Source organism: Nannobrachium achirus (genome assembly GCF_963921795.1).
Source record: "Nannobrachium achirus genome assembly, chromosome: 3".
Taxonomy (NCBI): Eukaryota; Metazoa; Chordata; class Actinopteri; order Myctophiformes; family Myctophidae; genus Nannobrachium; species Nannobrachium achirus.
This window is the reverse complement of record NC_137812.1, coordinates 54730570-54750842: the sequence shown is the minus strand read 5'-3', so window position 1 is coordinate 54750842 and position 20273 is coordinate 54730570. Positions and strand designations below refer to the sequence as shown.

General features: G+C 41.6%; 2 protein-coding genes across 2 annotated transcripts; one reads left to right on the top strand and one right to left on the bottom strand.

Moving 5' to 3' along the window:
- Positions 1 to 1673: 1673 nt before the first annotated feature.
- dpcd (deleted in primary ciliary dyskinesia homolog (mouse)) lies at positions 1674 to 11363 on the bottom strand (the record flags this gene model as incomplete). The annotated part of the gene is made up of 6 exons (XM_080721546.1): positions 11259 to 11363; positions 9923 to 10003; positions 7950 to 8074; positions 7662 to 7795; positions 3285 to 3387; positions 1674 to 1778 (listed from the first exon to the last, which is right to left on the bottom strand). The coding sequence occupies exons 1-6, from the start codon at positions 11320 to 11322 to the stop codon at positions 1674 to 1676; spliced, it is 612 nt and encodes a 203-aa protein (XP_080577672.1). The 5' UTR covers positions 11323 to 11363.
- A 300-nt stretch (positions 11364 to 11663) lies between these two features.
- Positions 11664 to 14779, top strand: LOC308281176 (uncharacterized protein). Its single transcript, XM_080721292.1, has 5 exons — positions 11664 to 12009; positions 12785 to 13138; positions 13507 to 13636; positions 13740 to 13814; positions 14073 to 14779. The coding sequence occupies exons 1-5, from the start codon at positions 11804 to 11806 to the stop codon at positions 14217 to 14219; spliced, it is 912 nt and encodes a 303-aa protein (XP_080577418.1). The 5' UTR covers positions 11664 to 11803; the 3' UTR covers positions 14220 to 14779.
- Positions 14780 to 20273: the final 5494 nt, after the last annotated feature.

Below are 20273 nucleotides of genomic sequence, written 5' to 3'. Positions count from 1 at the left end.
ATTGACTTGAATGGGGAAAATTCAAATGGTAAGACGGTTTCTATTTGACTCGGGTCACGGAAACCACACTTGCAATTTCCAATTACATCTGGTGTCTTTTTTATGTTTACAAACCTTTATTTCCAAACTGAGAGTTGAGAAATCCTGATTTGATATTCTGTGCTTTTACTAACTAACATGGGATTTTCCTGTTCTGCGTGAAGTTCATTCAAAATGAAGTCATGAAATAGTTACACCTCTATCTGCTTCATCTAACCTGGGTGTGTTCGGTGGAGTTCCCAAGGCAGTAGCTGCAGCAGCAGTGCCCACTGTAACAGGGCCAACACTGGAGAGAAGCTAGTACACAGCTGTGAAATCCTGAGTGTTCATTTAACCACTGGTGTCCCTATTTTGGGCTGACATTTTACAAAATTGTGCAGATAACACAATAACAAAATATCTATAAGCTGACGGCATGTTGCGGTTCGAAACGTTGTAAAAGGGAAAATGTAACAGGGCTTCTGTTGTTAACTCCAAGAGTGTACAAGTGCAACCAAATGGACCAGTAGAAAAGAACACTGTGGACTTTACTGTGTAGCTAAATTGACCAACGTTTTCAGTCATGGCTTTCAGGGTGGCCCTGATACATGTGAGAAACATAAGGGTATTCAGTTAACACAAATGGGATATGCCTGTAAGGGTGACCCCGTAGCAAGCGGGGACGAGGCATTGTGTGTTTTGAGTGTTTTACAAGGACATCAAGGAGGAATCGGGGTTGGAAGGTCAGGGTGGGGGGTATTATATGACTCCCCTTCACATTGCTGACTTTAGTGGGTGGAGGGTAAAGTGCAATGAGAGATTAATTAGAAATGAATTCCCTTTTATTGCGAATACTTTTACAGTTAAATACAAATAACATGGCCAAATATGGCACTGGCAATTCAAAGTACAGAAAGAATGCATTTTGTTTTTCCTGACAATTAACATTTCAAAAATTCACGTCAGAACAAATTACAGTACTCTTGCTCCAATTCATCAACTCAGTAAACAACCTCATTAGTAAAACACAACAAGAGCCATTACATGTGGTGGGATAGGCACTGGGTGGTAGGACTTATCAATCATGAGATACCATCAATGAACAGAGAAAGAACATAAAGATATAAACAGATCAGACCTCAAACTGTGTTTTAATAGCTCCGCTTTGGATGCACCATGTGTCATTCCATCCTACCCATACTGATCTACAAACCAAAGAGCAGCAACTGTATGGGTAATTAAATATTACCCATACAGCACAGCTTGTCCGTATGTATACGTGTAATGCTTGACACTGTGGTTCCCCTGACACATTATCACTATGACATCACAGGTGACATCACAGGTGACATCACAGTGATGTCAGATACACAGAGCAGGGATCTCCATATATGGGCATAAAAGGGATTGTATGTTGTGTTGTCATGGAAAACACTCTATGCCCATATATGGAGATCCCTGATGTCATCAATATTAAATATCTTCTGGGTTTCTCTCTCCTATTCTCCAAAAAAGGCACCATCAATCTGGTAGTGGGTAGAATATATTTTAGAAACATTTACGAGTTAATCTTTCTTGTTGAAAATATGAAACCAATTGAGAAAAACTCACTTGGTTTGCAATTTGTAGAGCAGAATAGAAGAACTTCAGGACTTTCACTGAGTTTTGCAGTCGACATCACCATCACTGTTCACTTTCAGTTTCTTTAGCTCCTTCAGTAGCTCATGCTCAAGGGTTAAGATCTCCTTAGGTTTCTTGTACTGAGAGAGAGAGAGAGAGAGAGAGAGAGAGAGAGAGAGAGAGAGAGAGAGAAATGAAAAGGTAATGACTTCTACAGCCAGTCTCTTTCTCCCTGATGCACATCCCTTACTGTATTAACGCACACTGAAATAAGAAATCAAATATCACACAGAGACCAATTATGATAGCCCAACACTACAAAACGTCAATCTTATCTGCCAGATACCCGATATATTTGACATTATTCCAGCTGTCTAGCTTACAGTATAGTGTATATAGTTTGAAAGTGCTCCTTGTATTCAAGAATTTCAGACAGCACATTATTCATAATGCAATCTGAAGGCGTTTCATGTTCCTTTGTTAATTCATAGTCATACTCCCTGCATTTGTTCAGATGCCTGGGGACCTGACACACAGTGATATTCGCAGAATGGGAGATGACCCTTGTGTCATTGTGCTTTTAAGATTTTATGACAGTACAGGTGTGTGGAGGTGCTCTGACATAACACTCTGGCTTCACTGTGATGTCACACTAACAGAATACCTTTTATGCCCATATATGGAGTTCCCTGATGTCATCAATATTAATGATGCCCTGTTAGAGAGATCCCTGTGATGCCAGGGGGACAAATCCTTTTTATGCCCATATATGGAGATCCCTTATGTCCACATCCCTGATGTCCACATCACTGTGGCGCAGGGCGAGGTTGCTTGTCGCCCTGAGGCGTCTTACTAGTTATAATACACAGTGGAGAGAGACGGTGACACAGAGCAAAGGTCGTCGGGCTCAGGACTCGAACCCACACAACGTGCTGTCAGGCATCATAGCCTAAGTGGTATGCGCCTGGACCGCTAGGCCAGCGGGCACACCATCTTACAGCATCTAAATGCATCAATCTAAATGCACAAGATGATGCATTTAGATTCACATATATCAATATATAAGACACTCCAGAGTAAAACTTTGACTGCAATGCTCGAGGACTTTCACAGGGCGGAACTTTTGCCATATTTAGGTTGGGCCCAGCTTTATTTGCTATATTCATTCATTTAATATTGAATCACTAATGCATTTTGCTCCCATCAATTAATGTGTTATTATCTGCACCCTGTCAACTCCAGCATTTATAAGGTTTATCTTATTTTATTTGATGTTAATTGATTCTAGTTGGCCAGCACTTACACCAGGGGTGGGCAACTTCGATGATGGAGAGGGCCACTATATTTCCACACTCACTCCAGAGGGCCACATATACAGTTGAAAATAGCAAAAATAGCTGATCTACAAGCTCAAAACACATCGCGTTTTGTAGATCTGCTATTTTAGCAGATGCAAATGCATTTATATGTTCTTATGTTAATTTTATGAACTTAAATACAAATATTTTGCACATAAAAGACAATATAATTTTAATAGTAGTCATTAAGCTACTAATATCTACTGAAGTAATTAAAGCGGGTCATGTTCGCACGTTTGGAATTGTAACAGCTGAAATGAATAATATATCAGTATATATATGACTTACACTGATGATTAGTGTGTTATTAGCATGAGTGAAGCTGAGGGCAGAAGAGTCCAGTGGCAGCTGGCTTCGGTCTAGGTCAGGAATACTGAACTTCTTATAATACCTGGAAAGGCACAGAGAGGATGTGATGATTCCTCCAGAGAGGATGTGATGTATTGCCAACAGTGCCATCTATAGGAGAGACACAAATACTGCAAGCAAAAGATGAGCACCGTAGGTTTTCATAGCAAGAGAAAAAGGTTTCCATGCATGTTTACTAATGGAGAATTAGAAGTTCAGTATTATTTGTTTCTCTTCATTAACCAAAAAGGGAAATCAGAATCCAAGAACTGTATATTTGCATAAAGGATTTTTACTTGCATTGCTTAGTTTAAAAGTAGAAGTAAAAACCCACAAAACAAGGGAAAATGTTTAATTGCGACCATAGGTCGCAGTTTTCTGTCAGAACCAGCACAGCTTGTCTGTATGTATACGTGTAACGCCTGCCACTGTGGTTCCCCTGACACATCGTCACTGTGACATCACAGGTGACATCACAGTGATGTCAGATACTCAGAGCAGGGATCTCCATATATGGGCATAAAAGGGATTGTATGTTGTGATGTCATGGGAACCACTCTACCACTGGGAACCACTCTACCACTCAACCACTTAGATCCCTGATGTCATCAATATTAAGCCCATATCTAACAGGACTTCATATCCATACATGGGGAACTGGTCCGATATACATCACTGGCCAGACGGCCAAGACAAGGCGCGACCTCGCCGTCACCCTGAGGCGTCTTACTAGTTAAATATAAGAATGAAGTATTCAAAAGTTAAAATGTACATATAAAATTAAGAATAGGAAGTAAAGGGGGTGCTTCCGGGTCACGAATGGGACAGTAGTGCGTTTGAGGAGCTGCTGCTCCCACTTTCATTAAAAAGTTATTTTTCAAAGCCTCACTTGCTTTTAAACTCCACTAAAAGTGCAGTAATAGCATCCTCTACAACTTTTCATTGATTTGAACCGAAAAAGAAGTTGGTAGAATGTCTAACTCGCAGAAACCAGCGGTCTCTGCAAAGCCGCAGACACGCCAGGCCAAGAAGGACGACCCGCCGACGCCATTAACAACTGCGGACTTGGCCATTGTTCTTACACGGTTTGACGACTTAAATGCATCCATAACCTCCGAATTCAAGACAACTAATGCAACCATCGCTTCACTTGAGGCGAAAATAGACAACGTGCAAATCCAGCTCTCTGACCAGGGACATCGTCTGACGACACTGGAGGAGAACGCGTCGCGTTATTCCGACAAGCTCGCCGAGCTGGACGCTAGATGTGATACTTTGGAGGATAATTACGTTAGAATCAAGGCCAAGGCTGTCGCTATTGAGTCCCAGGGGCGTAGAAATAACGTCCGTATAATCGGATTACCCGAACTAATCGAAAAAGATCAGCCTAATACCTTTTTTTCTAACCTACTTGTCGAAATTATGGGCAAGGATCTGCTACCAGAAGCGCCCGAGCTTGACATAGTGCATCGGGCCTTGGCTCCCAGGCCTGGGCCTGGTGCCAGACCTCGGGCTGTAATAGCTCGTGTCCACCGTCACCGCATCAAGGACGCTATAATTCGAGACGCCAGGAAGAGAAGGGGAACCCTAAACTACAAGGGGACCCCTGTCCAGATCTTCGAGGACCTGCCACAAGAAATCATCGAACAGCGTTCGGCCTATCGAGACGTGATGTCCGCCCTGTACAAACGCGGCTTCAAACCGAAGCTCCTACATCCATCTCGACTCTTCATAACCACCGCGGAGGGGAGGAAACATCTTTCCTCTCCAAAAGAAGCCGCAGACTTTTTGAAGAAGAACCTGGGGCAGAACGAGGGGACATCGCCTTCATCTTCGACCGCATCGGTTTGAGAAGGGATGTAGAAGTATATTGGTCTGGCTAGCTTGGCCAGCTAACACATGCTAACATGCTATATATGCTCCAGTAATTTTATTTTTCTACTTTTCTATTTTTTCTACACACATATGGACGATCTCTCGTACTCCACAATGGATACTACAGTGTAAAGTAAATGTTTAGATGGGTTTGACTTGTGTTATTTGCTATGTCACTTTTTTTTATTTATTTATATTGTGGAATGGTCGATAGTGTGTGGGGTTGGCTAACTAGCTAGTACATGCTAACAGGTTTTTTTTTCTTTCTTTAATTTTCCTATTTCCTTTTCTGACGTAAATACGCAACCCTTTTTTGACTGATTATATATGATCAAACGGCGTATGTAGACATGTCCGTTCCAACGGTTAATGCGAACCACTTGTTTACTCAATTAGGTATTTTGTTTACGGCGAATTCTATTGCGCTTGTGGTATGCTAATATGCGCTGTTTCTTTCTCTCCGTACATGACGATTACGTTATGGCGGTTTAGTTAAGTGTTAGAGAGCGATCGAATGCTTTGCACTTCATGATGACATGATTGTAGTCGAGACTTCTCGACATGTTTTCGTTGTTTTTATACTTCATCTTCTTACGATGTGGCTCTAATATGCTGATAGCCTGAGTTGGTTGTTTGTTTTTGGTCGGTGGCCGCCATTGTGTGCCTCTGACAGGATGGACCAAACTGTGAACTCTGAACCACGCTCGACAATTAATGGTTCTACGCTGCCTCTGCCGGCTGGGAGGTGGTATCACTACTATTTTTGTTACTTTTTCTTTTTGGTTGTAACAGCAGCCTCTCGACTGGCAGGCCTTACTTTATTTTACAACTGACTCATGGACATTCTTTTTTTTTCTTTTTTTTACCTTTTAGATAAATATGTCGCCACATAGCACCTTCCCTCTGGGATTATATAACCTATTATGTTTTTGTTTTTTTTAATTTCTGATGTCTGGAGGCTGCCTTTTGGGACCCGGTGGCAGTCCAGTATTGGGGCGTCTGGGTGGGCAGGTTAAACTTCCTGTCCACCACCATGGAGCACTACCTTCATGGTGCATTCGGCTTGGCCGGGCGCTCCAACGAGCACAATTGGCTGTGTTCGTGGGAGGGAAGTCGATTGGGGTGGAGGAACAGAATTTGTCTCTGCATTAACGGTTCCCACAGTGGTCAGGGCGCCTGTTCAGAGAGGGGTGGAACCGGGGAGGATAGCGTGTACCTCCACATGCGTTACGCCCCCCTGGTGAAGCTCCTTAATGTCAGGTGAAAAGAAGATGGTGGCATGACGGATCGGGTATCGGAGGAGACCCGTTGTTGTCTTTACCCTCCCAATGACTACTTTGGGGATTAGCAGGGATAGGTCTAACGTAGAGTATGGGGATGGGGGAATTGGCTTGACACTAAATTGGGTATATGGGAAAAAATGTTTTCTTTTATTATCTCTTAAGGGCAGGGTTTCTTTTCCTTACAACTGAATGTGTACGTACCGTGATCGCCTCAGATCTTGTGATATTTTGTACCAATGATTATTGTGATTGGAATGTGATTTGGGGTGCCATCACTATGTGTGTACCTGCCTCATTGTGACATTGTACCTTAATAAAAAAGATTTGAAAAGAAAGAATAGGAAGTAAAAGTAAAATCACACCCGTGTGAAGTGGAGCTGTGTGTGTGTGTGTGTGTGTGTGTGTGTGTGTGTGTGTGTGTGTGTAGATCATGTGTACCGATTTTTGTGACATTTGAAGAAAATATGTAGGAAAAGGAGCAAAAAGTGTGGAGAAAATTCAAGATGGCGGAAAATCTATCCTGGCGCAAATGGGCGTGGCCTATATGGGGAGATGCGTCTTGACCCAAGGAATCCAGGGAAAAAAGAATTTTAATTTTCCGATCTACGGTTCAAGAGTTACGGGGCAAAACGTAAAGTGGGCCGTTATAGCGCCACCATGAGGCCGAGTGATGTAATTATTTTTCGATTCATTCTTAAAATCATTATGAATCTCCTCTCCGAGGTTTGAAACTGTAGCTCCTATGGTTTACAAGAGAAAAATACTTGAAAGTGATTTCTTGCATTGTCCCATTATAAGTCAATGGGGACAATTAAGCGTCGTTTTTTGCCGATTACGTCGGCATGGTAAGGCGGATCGGAACGAAAGGTAATAGAACACCATTCCCGGCCGAGCCGCACATTTTGATGTATATATTGCGCGAGTGGCGTAAATGGTGCGGCACTAGTTACGCGCCGAAGTCAGGCTACTCTCAGGCTACATACAGACACACAGACACACAGACAGACCCACACAGCCACGTATAGGGAGCTGCACACAGCTCCAAAAACTGGAAGTACAGGGGATGACACTGGCAAGATAAAATCCAGGTAGCTACTAGATGAAAGAATAAAAGAGAGGCCTTAAACCAGGTTTATCAACAGGCAAAATTCACATTTACTTTTTGTTTGAGGTCCTTATGACGCAGCATCTTTCAGCAGGCTCCACAGAAACACTGAAGACTTCTTTAGGATAGGGAAGATTCCGGATTCTCCACTGAAAACTGGTTTTCGTGTCTTTACGCAGGAATGTAGGCTGCAGAGATGTGAGGCATATAGCATATTCAGTGGACACACGGTCAACCTCTATCTCCAGAAAAATGAAATAGAATTGAGATAAAAGAGCTCAGAAATCAAATTAGAAAACGTTGCTCAAAAGAAATACAAAAACATGGTACCACAAAACATACATTAGCACAGTTCTCCTTGATCCCTTCAGATTCCAAAGAGGCTGCAGTGGCCGTGTGAGGCTCTCCGACCTCTGTCTGCCATTGGCCCTGAGCTCCCAGTGAGCTTTTAGACTTCCACTTTCTCACTGAAAAAGTGTGAAAACACAAGGTATATTATGAACAGAACAACATATTAAAATTCAACATGGCTGTAAATCCACTGTGCACAAGTGTACTTAGTCTACTTACAGTATCTCACGTTTGTTCTACAACATAAATTACAACCATCTATATCTATAGTGCGTAGCAGTGGCCCGTGGTGTTCTGGAGCCAAAAAGTAAAAAATAAAGAAAAAAAAATCATTTACAAAAATATTTATATTAATTATTTTAAGCCTGGAATCAAGCTATCCAGGATCCTGGTGAATCATAGCCATAAAACCTTTGATTCTTTGGAAGAAGTATTTTGAATATTTAATTATACTAGTCCTTGCCCAACATACAGTATGTGCTTCTTTTTTCTTTCACAGAAAATGTTTTATTGGTCATGATTCACCAGAATCCTGGATTGCTTGATTCTAGGCTTAAAATAAGTTTTGAAAATCTCTATGGGAAAAATGTATAGCCATGTAGCACCAGAAAACCACACTCAATACTATGCCCTACATCTCAACCCAGAATTTTTAAGCCGTATAGTGCTTTTATTTTACTTAGGCATAGAAACCAGCTAAAATTCCCAGGGGCTCAAGTGTGCTTTTTTCAAGCAGGTGTACCCTGTCAATCACAGCGTAAGAATGGTCGGCTGGGGTGCCACTGGCCTAGTGGTCCAGGCCCATACCACATATAGGCTCTAATGCCAGTGCGTTGCAGGTTCAAATCCCATTCCCGGTGACCTTTGCTTCATGTCACTCCCCTTCTCTCTCTCCCTGTTTCCTGTCCATCTACTATCAATAAAGGTAGATAAAGCCCTTAAAAAAAGAATGGCCGGCTGATGATAAATGTTGCAGAGCCACACCCCGCAAGTTTTTCGACATGAAGAAGCAGAATACAGCTGAGCCAACTCCAACATGTGAAGTTACCCCCCAATCATCTCAGTGGATTCACAACACAGCACACATGCCTATCATATGCGCTGAATGGCACAGGCTATTTGCACACATAGGGTACAGGCCGATACCTGACACAGAAACATCTAATAAGAAAATAAAACAAAAATATGACACCAGTTCTAAGCGCAAGTCCAGTCAACTATAGAATGTCAAGATTTGGTCGAAAGAATGCAGGGAAGAAAAAAAGAAGATGTGTCAACAGTGGACAGTAGTTAGACATCAGTAAAGAATATTTACTGATGTCTAGAATTAACTACTGTCCACTGTTGACAGGCTATATCTCATCTCATTGTTCAGAGAGGATGCAGGTGTTCAGATGCCTGTCAGATAGTCAGATTATGCTGCACTGTCAAAGTGATGATAGGAAGATGAATCCCCAAAGTTATCTCGATGTACACCCGTTTTTCAGTCTGAGCAAGTTCCATAAATGAGGGCCATATGTCTCCTCAAATATTTATTTAAAAGGTCAAGCTTTTGACCCGGAGATCTTCATCAAGCCATAATAATTTGCTTGCTTCTTAATTCATCCAAAACCCAACGCTGTTCAATCAAATACAGCAATATGAACCATAACAGTATAAAGTGTATAATGCAGAGTAAATCAAACAATATTTACTCATTCAGTGGATTAAAATGTAGAGAATTGTACAGTAGGCAAGAACAGAGTCTACACAACAATATGTTTTATCTCACCACAAATTATGTGGCATTTTGACATACATGCTCTTCATCAGAGCAGTCTGGTTAATGGGAGCTAAAGATTGTGTGGACAATAGTTTCATGTATGTACTTGACTTGCAACTGCGTTTTAGTTTTGGGTATATGTGCTCTTCGCTTTTCAGATATGATCCCATAAACAAAGACAAAATACTCCACTTCAGCTTACCAATGAGCTCATCTGTTTGTAGGTCATACTCCTCTGCCATTTCTTTACCATCTGTAAAGAGATAGTGGACCTTTCTTTTCCCTTGAGAAACACATAAGAAAGACATTTACATGATTATGACACACATGAATGTATTTATTGTAAAGCAACAAAGAGATATTTAAGTAATTAGCCGAGCCATGTAGAATATATATATATATTTTGTGCACATACCTTTTGCGTTATTCTTTAGCAAAGCTTTTTCTTTTTTTTGCCATACTGTTAACACACTTAATACATTAATAAAGTATTCAATCAATCAATCAATGTGTCCCAATTAATATCTCCATAGCATGAGGCAGCTTGATCATCTCCTGGACATGAGGCTAGTATATTTGTGTACCCTTCCCTTGTACACACACACACACACACACACACACACACACACACACACACACACACACACACACACACACACACACACACCCCTCTTGCAAACGCCTGGATGAGATTATCCCATTAAGTTTTAAGACCATACATCAAATGATTACAGAGTGTGCAACTAGCTCAGTGACGTCCCCCATTATTCCTGGTCCTCCTGGTAGTTGCAACTGTGGGGTGCCTATGTTTTCAGCGCGTGTTTCCTAAACCCACCAGGATTGAGTTAAGACCCGCCTCGGGGAAACGCCCCTCTCAATAATCTTAAGTATGAAAGTGCATATTATGAACGTTAGACTTAGTGCAAAGCATTACTGTACCTACTACCTACCGATCCATTACAATAATACACTCAGAATACGGCCAAAGCCATATCCAAACTATAACAATTTAACTGATAATCAGTAAGAGTTTTTATTTTGAGCACAGTAGTGACAAATTAATGGCTTTCTCAGTACGTTTTTCTCTTTAGCAAAGTTACAAAGTTATCCCTTTTTTAAGCACAGTACAAAGTAAGTTTCAATTTATTATTATTATTATTTTTAGCACAGTTTATTTTGAGCACTGTAGTGACAAATCAATAGCTGTGCATTGTGCAAATGCAGGCTTTTCTCAGTACAAGTTTTAAGATTGTCTTCATGCCTTTACTAGGTCTGACTTTATCCACCCTCCATGTGTCCGGCAAGGATTTTGAGACAGGAGTAACTGGAGGCAAGATTTCAGCCACTCCTGGAAGTTCTGGCGTTTCCGCGAGGCGGGTCTTAACTCAAGCCTGGTGGGTTTAGGAAACACGCGTTTTCAGCACAAACAGTAACCCAGGTACCGTTAGCGACGTGTATGTGCAACCAGCGAATATTAGCTCCCAGAGGAAATTATTTCTACGTAAATAAGTATATATACTTTTGCTGCGCTCACTCACCATCTTGTATCAAAGCTGTTTTCTTTGACGATTTAAGAAGATCAGTCCAGCATTGCACAGCCATGTTGCAGTTGTAAATGTAAAACGACACTTCCTGAAACACTACGTAGCCAAGGTAACGGACGCCACACTTCCGGAAAACAGTACGTAACGTACTACGTAGCCAAGGTAACGGAATTAAAAAATAAAATAAGGCTTGTCATTATTATAACATTATAAAAACATATTAAACACATGAAAGTAATGGTGGTCGTATTTATATGGGTTAAAATGTTAAAAACATTGAGCAGAGGAAAAGAAAAGAAAAAAAGTCAAAGGAGGAAAAAACTAAACAGGGATGACCCGGATGTGAAACAACGTCTACAGCTACACACGTGACCCCACAGCCCACAGTCGCCACCTCGTCAGAGTCGCTACACGTGTGAGGCCTGTGGAATAATAATGGTTATCTGTTGAGTTTGGTCGTCTTATCATTTATCCGTCATTCCGCGTGATTTAACCGCTTTTACAACTCGTCATATTTGAACTAGACACTAATAGACAGCATGTCGGCCGAGGAAGAAGCTCTGCTGAATGAAAACAGCGCGTCCGAAGCGGCGGCACAACAAGAAGAGGCCGACGTTATTCTCATCCAGGAGCCCGACTCTCCCCCTCCGGTGGTCACTCGGACCCGCAGCGGACGGGTGGTCCGCACCCCGTCCGCTCTCCTCGGCTCTCACACAGCGAAGACCCCCGCCCGGCGGGCCAGGAGGTAAATCCCTACCCTCCTTTAAAACCGCTCTTTAAAGTCACGTACAGTACAGGTGGCTGCAACTCTATACTGGTAAAAAAAAGAAAAATACTAGCCTATCCTTATCTGATCTCCCCCTGACCGTTTTACTGTAAATACTATTTATGTTTTATTTAGTTTTCTGACTGTCTTTTTGCCTAATACATACGGAATACTTCTAAGTTCTAAACGTCAAGGATGTCCACAATTACAACACCTCCACAAATCACGTTTTGACTCTAAATAAGGCCCATATTCGTTCTCCTGCTATACCACATGTGGAAGGCCCTACCTGCAAGCCCTAAAGGAGTGTAAATCTCTAACAAAGCTTGTAATAGACTAAGCCCATACTTACCTCCCCCTTTGCACTGTAAATATCCTCCTCTTCTTTTTATTTTCCTTTTTTTTATGCATTATTCCCTTTTGTTATTGATGATATCCTATGCAAAGTACTGTGTTCTTCTATCCGTCTGTCTTTGATACATAAAGTGGTTCCTGTGTTAATAAGCCAAAAAGCTTACTAGGATCTCCTTTTTGTTGATCTTGTACTAGTGATTTGTACTGTCATGAAACTGTACTTTTTCCTATGCAACCTTCTAATAAATTATTCAATCAATCAATCAAGACCCCGATTTAAACAAACCAGTGAGCTTTCTTGTGGTCTTTATCCTTTTAGTTAACCTTGTATCAGTGAACTGTACTGTCCTGTACCTTTTCCTATGCAAACCTCTAATAAAGTATTCAATCAATCAATCAGGTCTACGGTCAAGGAGTTACCAGAGGAAAACACAGACATAGAAGATAAGTGTGTGATTCCGGCGGTGGAAAACGAGACTACAACAGAGCCAAAGTCGGTACCAATCACAGAGTCCAACCTAACAGAGGTACCATTATGTCCAGAACCTGCTGCAAGCAAAGAGGATCATAGCGGAGACGACAGAGAGACTGTTCGATCTCCTCCTACACCGATGGAGACGGCACCCGCATGTCCGGATAAAACCACTGCCAAGAAGAGGACGCATTCAGAGTCCGAGGTGAAACATCAAACCCCGCATATTCCATTGGGGAAACCCAAATCCGGACGGGTGTGGAAGGACCGCAATAAACAACGGTGAGCTAACTTAGTGTAGCCCTAGCGGGTTCGACTCCATTTGGTTGCACTTGCAAAGTAACAAACTGAGGATCTTGCTGTGGTACCTTTGGTGGTGGTTGTGTGTGTGTGTGACATTAACACAAAAGACAAAACGTAGCCGCCCCTGTCTAATCAGCTGTCAAAGAATTGTATAACAAGACCTTCAAAGTTTAACTTTAATGATGATCATAGCAAGGAAAGCGACCACAGATTTTAAACTAGAGTGACAAATAGACCTTGTAAGTCTATTTCTGAAGCTCCTTTTGTGCTTTTCATTTCAGGGGCACATATGCACTACTGAAATAAATGCCAACATAAAGCTGATTAAATGTTGTTTAATCCAACAGGTTCTCTGCAATGGTTCAAGATAAGCCTTTGCGTTCAACTTGGGAAAAGAAGATGGCAGCAAAACGAGATAAAGACCTGGTGAAAAAGTATGCGCTGCAGCTTAAACAAGACCAAGCCAAAGAGAAGGAGGTAGGTTGTACAGAAAGTATGCTGTATGCTAAACATCGCTTTGACCTCTTCAGTATGCAGTCACATTTGGTGTTTGCTCATTCTGTGTTTCCTTCCACTGTAGGATAAGAGGAAAAGGCGAGAGGAGAACTTGAAACGCCGTGCTGAGAATGAGCGCAAATCAGAGGTGGTGCAAGTGGTACGTCAGCCCTTTGTATACAACACATTGATGACATCTTTTAGTTGCATATAAAACAATTATCCTAATTGGGGCAGAAGTTTGAAATAGTTGTGATATTAGTCATATCGCCTTGCCCTAGTTTACAGCAGAGTTTGAATCTGGACTGAGCCCTATAGCCCATCTTGTCTCCCTGTGTATTGTTGATGCTGATGACGTTATCTCATTCAGTGTTTATCATACTTCTGACTACATGATGTATTTGTTTTTAAATCTCAGATCCAGAATACAACGAAGATTAAGAGGATGAAGAAGAAGCATCTGAGAAAAATTGAGAAGAGGGACACACTGGCTCTGCTACAGAAGTCGCAGCCTAAAATGGCAAAAGCCAAACAAAACAAAAAACCATTAGTGACCGTTAGTTGAGCAGAATATCTGTTATGTAAAGATTGTCCAAGACCAGCAATGTTTTATGACAGCAAGTAACTGTCAGTATGTCTCCCTCTACTCCTCAATACTCAAACACGGTTTCAGGTTTTACCTGTACACTTGTACACGTAACTTGAGTAAAAGTACAAAAGCCATGCATATCTTACAGGCAGGCAGGATACTGGATCAAAAACGTGTTTGCCATGTAAGATCTGTTAAACAAAATGACTCCTGTTTTATTTTGATTGACGCTTCGAGCGACCAGGCCCTTCCTCTGACTTAAAAGAGTAGTTCACCCCCAAAATGACTTTTTTTCTATTGATTACTCATGCCATGGAGAGTAGAGTTCAATAATATTTTTTGGTTTTTGTCACATTCCAAAGACAAAAATTTGATTCGAGTAAATTTACCCCCATTGATTCCGGATGGGGACCAGTTTCGAAACGGGTCCGTACATTTATTGTTATCACATTTTTGTTTTAGGAATGCGACAAAAAACTAAAAATATTATTGAACTCTAGTCTCCACGGCGTGACTAATCTATAGAAAAAGTCATTTTGGGGGTGAACTACTCCTTTAAGAGGTAGTCTGAGGAAGAGCTTGGTGGCTCAAAATGTCACCCACTCTCAATAAAGGTATGTAAAAGAAAGTTAACACTGCCAATGATGTTAGAGGAATACATTGTGCAAAGATTATTTCAGAAATAAACTTACTTCTTCTATTGCTTGAATTATTGGTGCATTAGTGACTAAGAGGTATTATTTTACCACCACTATTCATTTTAATTGGCATGGTTTCATCAAAGGCAAACTCTTTTAAACTATGCCTCCACTATGGGAACTGATTCTAACCGTCATACTAATGAATGAAACGAACGCTACATATACCTAAGTATGTACTTATATGGAAGGAACTTACTAAACCAAAAAACAAGTGGATTATTAATGTTTTAAAAATAAATTACAGGACAAATTGCATTGAACAAGACACATTTTAAGTTTAATTGGTGTTGTTCCTTCAGTTTGTATTTGACAGCTACAGTACAATACATCTACAGCTCAAGTTCAAAAACAAAATTACATGTAGTTGTGTGGTGTCACTGAAAATTGATTTGTATTTCTCATGAGAGAAATACACGCTTGAAGCATAAAAAGTGTTCAGACAATACTCCCAGCGGTTCAAAAAGTACTTTAGTCTCTAGAAATGACATGCTCATATTGAATTTGGTCCTTAAAATGATCTACTTAATCTGTTCATAGACTGCATTTTGATGTCTGGTCACATAACCCTAACACAATGCTGTTCAGAAACTGAAACTATAAGCCCTGCTAAAATATAGAACATCCCTGGGAGCAACAACACAAACACTTGTATGATAGTTTGAACAGTTTCTGAACTTTTATGGACAGAATTCGGCACAATCAGAAGTTTTTGTGCTCCACACTGTGGAGGTGGCGGGTTTGAGTTGATTGATTCACCTCTTGAAATGGCTATTAGTCTTGAAGGAAGGATTGAAATGAAAAGTGACATGTTTGCAGAAGATAATATCAGTCTACAGATTTATATGAAATGACATCTTTGGGATAACTTTGCAGTACGGGTAGTTAACACTTTTAGTTGATTGAGTGCTGTAGTAGATGTAGTGGTTGATACACATTAATCCACAAAATGATATGCTGACGGTAGTGTAGACCTAAATGCTACAACAGGAGGCTGGGGAGGTGGAGGCTGACAACTGCAGTAAAGGTCACAGTGAGCTATGCTGAGCATGTAACATGAGAGGCGTTCATCTTACAGAGAGAATGAATTACAGTACACTCAACATCAACAAGGTTTCTAGTATTCTGCACATTATATTTGCAGATAACTTGGATGCAAGTGGAACGTTTGACATATGCTCATATCATTCCAAGAATGCCCAATCACTACATGTTATACCTCATTGTACAGGGGACAAATCAACGATAAAAATGATAACTTTGAATAAAAGTACAATACCATTTATTTATTAAAGGGGAGATATAATCGACCAAAGTTAGATTTCCGAACTTTTTGTGGCAGGTTTATATTGTTACATTATTAATATTTGCACAACATAAAAAGCAGGCAGTTAGCTCTAGTCAGTGCAGTGACTGGAGAGCTTCCCATGTTTTTTTTGTTTTTTTTAAAATCTTTCATGGGTGAATGAAAATAGCATACAGTAGTTGTACCCCATAGTAGTAACCATACCAAGTAGCCTACCTCTGTAGGCCTTCTGCTTCCAGATGCTAAAGCCCGTATCATAGTCGGGTCCGCGGTGTAGTCTTTTCGAATCTTTTTGAGTCATGAAACAACGTTACATCATTCCTCACGGTGGAGAGCTTTACACCGTGAGTCCCAACACATCTCTCTGTTTTTACTATCAGACAGACAGGCTCTACACCCCGTTCACTGATTGGTCGACCTGAACCGGTCTAGACATGGGTAAAGGACTTCACTGTGGGCCGTGACTATGATGGCCTGCACTTATTTTCTGACTTGAGGTGGAAAGCTTTCCACCTCAAATTTGCGGTGGATAGGTCTCCACCGTAGACTCTGATACGGGCTTAAGTCACTGTTCAAATAGCAATTTGGTTTATATAAGCTGTTCTACTCGGCTAATGGCTCCTTTGTGGAATTCAGAAGAGGCGTGTAGCGCTTTGACTAGAGAATGTTTCTAATAACACCAAGGGCCCTGTATCACTTGAGACTCTTATCAGCTAGGGCTATTGGAATTGGTTTTAAATACAATGCTGCCCTCTTGTGGTTTTGACATCAAAGTACATTCGTGTCATGCCGCTCTTTGGCCCCAGGTAGAGCCATACCTCCTTTGCATGCATGACCCATGTATTTCTGCTGACGCAGGTCTCTCCTCTATCCATCATAACTAGGCTATCTGAATGCTTAACTGATTTTCACGTGGTTTGTTACAAATGTCAGCCATGTAGTTATGTTATAACCATATTCACATCGTGGCCAGTTTGGGAGCTACTGTATATTATTTAGCAGGCCATGCTGAATATGGTTAATAAGTCAACTGTAACAAACTAGCATGTCTTGTCTTCTTGTTGAACAATAGGACTGGTAATTAAGATGACTATAAGCTTTTTTTTTTTTTTTTTTAAAAAGGTAATTTGTCTTCTCAGTCATTTGATACTTCTTCTCCTCCTCTATCGAGAAGTCCTAGTCTCCTCCCGAACACCATCGCTACCACTTTGTCCATTTCCTCTTCTTCGCGCTGGATTCTGTCTTTTTATTTTTGTTCCCATGCCTTTTTCCATGAGCCATGGATGCCTGGAGGGTGAGAGAGTTGAAGGAAGGGAGGGAGGGAGAGAAAGGGGGGGGGCGGGGGGGATTTCTTTAAGACTACAAACTAGGGTGAAGATTATTATTATTATTACCATTATTTATTTCTCCAAAAGCCAGTGCTCTGAGCGTTTTACTGTGCAACAGCGATGACGCAATTAGATGGAGAAAATGTCAAATAGTGCAGGTGTTTCAGGCACGAATCGTGCACTTTGTGAAAGAAGCATGAAATTTGGCACACAGTGAGAGCATGCCATATAGAACATTTTTGGCTATAGGGGCATCGCTGATTTGTCCCGTGGTTATAATGGCAGCCATTTTCCAAAATGGCCACGACCTGCTGGCATTTTACCAGTAACCCGGGTTCTAAACCACTTAAGATCTTGATTCTGGTGACTAATCCTACATTTTCAAGGATGAGGAATAGTGGTACTATTTACATTTGTCCTGTGGTAACCATGGCAGCCATTTTCCAAAATGGCCACCGTCTACTGTCATTGTACCATGCATTAACTAAGGTTCTAGAACACCTAGGATCTTGATTCTGGTGACTAATCCTACATTTTCAAGGATGAGGAATACAGTGGTACTATTTAGATTTGTACTGTGGTAACCATGACAGCCATAATTCCAAAATGGCCGCCCCCTGCTCTTATTTTACCAATAACTCAGGTCCTAAACCACCTAGGATCTTGATTGTAGTGACTAATCCTACACTTTTAAGGTTTTCAAGGTTGAGGAACGCTGTGGTACTATGTACAATATGCTAGCAACTACATAAGCACATATATCTGGCATTGAGTTAATTGAATAATAGTAAAAACATTAAAACATGTAATAGTTCTTCACGTTTTCAAACTGCATTTGTTAGTAGTAGTAGTATTTCATAATCATTTGCAATGGCCCATGGATTAAAAGGCACAACAGAGTCAGGGTACTCATAGCCTAATGGCATATATTTAATAAAGCCAGATAATTACACAATGTTAATTGCACAGTCCACCACAGTAGCAAAGGGCAGTACACTGAAGTGTTGCATTAACACATCTGCATTTTCCACTGCATCCCTTTTTGCAACCACAGCGGAGGAGTCCCCGACAGGCCAGGCTCGCTTCTGGCAGTGTGGTCCAGTGCACTTCCCATCCACCTGTCAACATCAGAATAAACTTAATTGTCACATCACAGGTTTACAAGTGTAAATAATACATTATTATATTTGTATTCACCTGTCTCCTTCCTCTTCCACCCCCATTCACCTGGAGATGGGAGTTCAGGGGCTGCAACCATCGCCTGTCCCCAGCAGTGGCCAGCTTGGTAGGCTGCCCTCTTTGTATGCTGAATTAGTGCTGCTCGTGTTGGAGGGAGTCCATCAATTGTCCTGCCCTTCTGGGTGAACAGCTGCTTCCTTGCCTCATTCACTGATGCCTGGCTGCTAGTGCGGTCATAGAGCAATACCACAAATCGCTCCAGAGGCTTCATCCAGCCATCTATTGAATCTGGGGTGGCAGCTAAGGAACTGAATGCACTTGTGACATCACCATAGTTTTTCCAGGTCTCCCATGCCGTCTTCTTGCCTCTGCCTCCAAAAGATGACACTGTATCACACCCAGAAAAGGCATGGAACATGGGTAAGGCTAAGCATCGATCTGGGCCTAATGCCCTCGCCATCTCATGAGCTGCTAAGTTCCGGAACCCTTTCCCAGCTCCAAAAGCAACCCACAGCTCAGTCAAGTGGAGGCGTTGGGCTGGCGTTACTGCCAAAACCAGCACATCTGTGTCTACTGTGCGTATTGTCACCTTGCTACACCCTTCTTTCACAGCATCTTCTAGGTGTAATATGATGCGAGTATCGGCCTCCTCGTGTGTGCAGGGTGCAAGACCTGATACATCACGGGGTCGAGTACAAAGCACCTCAGCATGATGGGTGCTTATGATCTGTTTCTCAGTGGCAAGGGATGTCACAGTTTTTGCCAGGAATGAGAACCGCTCAGCCTTGTTCTCGTCTATGCGCAGAAACTCCGGCCAGTTTCCAGGAATAGCACTGGATGGCTCAACGCGCCTGCGAACTCCCTTACCTCTCTTGCTCCGTGTAGGATTAGTCACTACAATCAAGATCCTAGGTGGTTTAGGACCTGAGTTATTGGTAAAATAAGAGCAGGGGGCGGCCATTTTGGAATTATGGCTGTCATGGTTACCGCAGTACAAATCTAAATAGTACCATTGTATTCCTCATCCTTGAAAATGTAGGATTAGTCACCAGAATCAAGATCCTAGGTGTTCTAGAACCTTAGTTAATGGTACAATGACAGTAGACGGCGGCCATTTTGGAAAATGGCTGCCATGGTTACCACAGGACAAATGTAAATAGTACCACTGTATTCCTCATCCTTGAAAATGTAGGATTAGTCACCAGAATCAAGATCTTAAGTGGTTTAGAACCCGGGTTACTGGTAAAATGCCAGCAGGTCGTGGCCATTTTGGAAAATGGCTGCCATTATAACCACGGGACAAATCAGCGATGCCCCTATAGCCAAAAATGTTCTATAAGGCATGCTCTAACTGTGTGCCAAATTTCATGCTTCTTTCACAAAGTGCACGATTCCATCAAAATACTGCCCGAAACGCCTGCACTAAAAGATTTGCTGTTGAGTTCAAATCTGTACTCCACTTTCAGACAGTCCAGGTCTTATGCCTGCTGTTAGGAAGGAGCTCACCTGTTTGATGGCA

What these genes read in the sequence shown, in the direction of transcription:
- LOC308281176 (XM_080721292.1), top strand. Translation starts at nt 11,804, where the DNA reads ATGTCGGCCGAGGAAGAAGCTCTGCTGAATGAAAACAGCGCGTCCGAA. An exon ending in CCCGCCCGGCGGGCCAGGAG is followed by an intron (nt 12,010 to 12,784) that starts GTAAATCCCTAC and finishes TCAATCAATCAG; the next exon opens with GTCTACGGTCAAGGAGTTAC. An exon ending in ACCAAGCCAAAGAGAAGGAG is followed by an intron (nt 13,637 to 13,739) that starts GTAGGTTGTACA and finishes CTTCCACTGTAG; the next exon opens with GATAAGAGGAAAAGGCGAGA.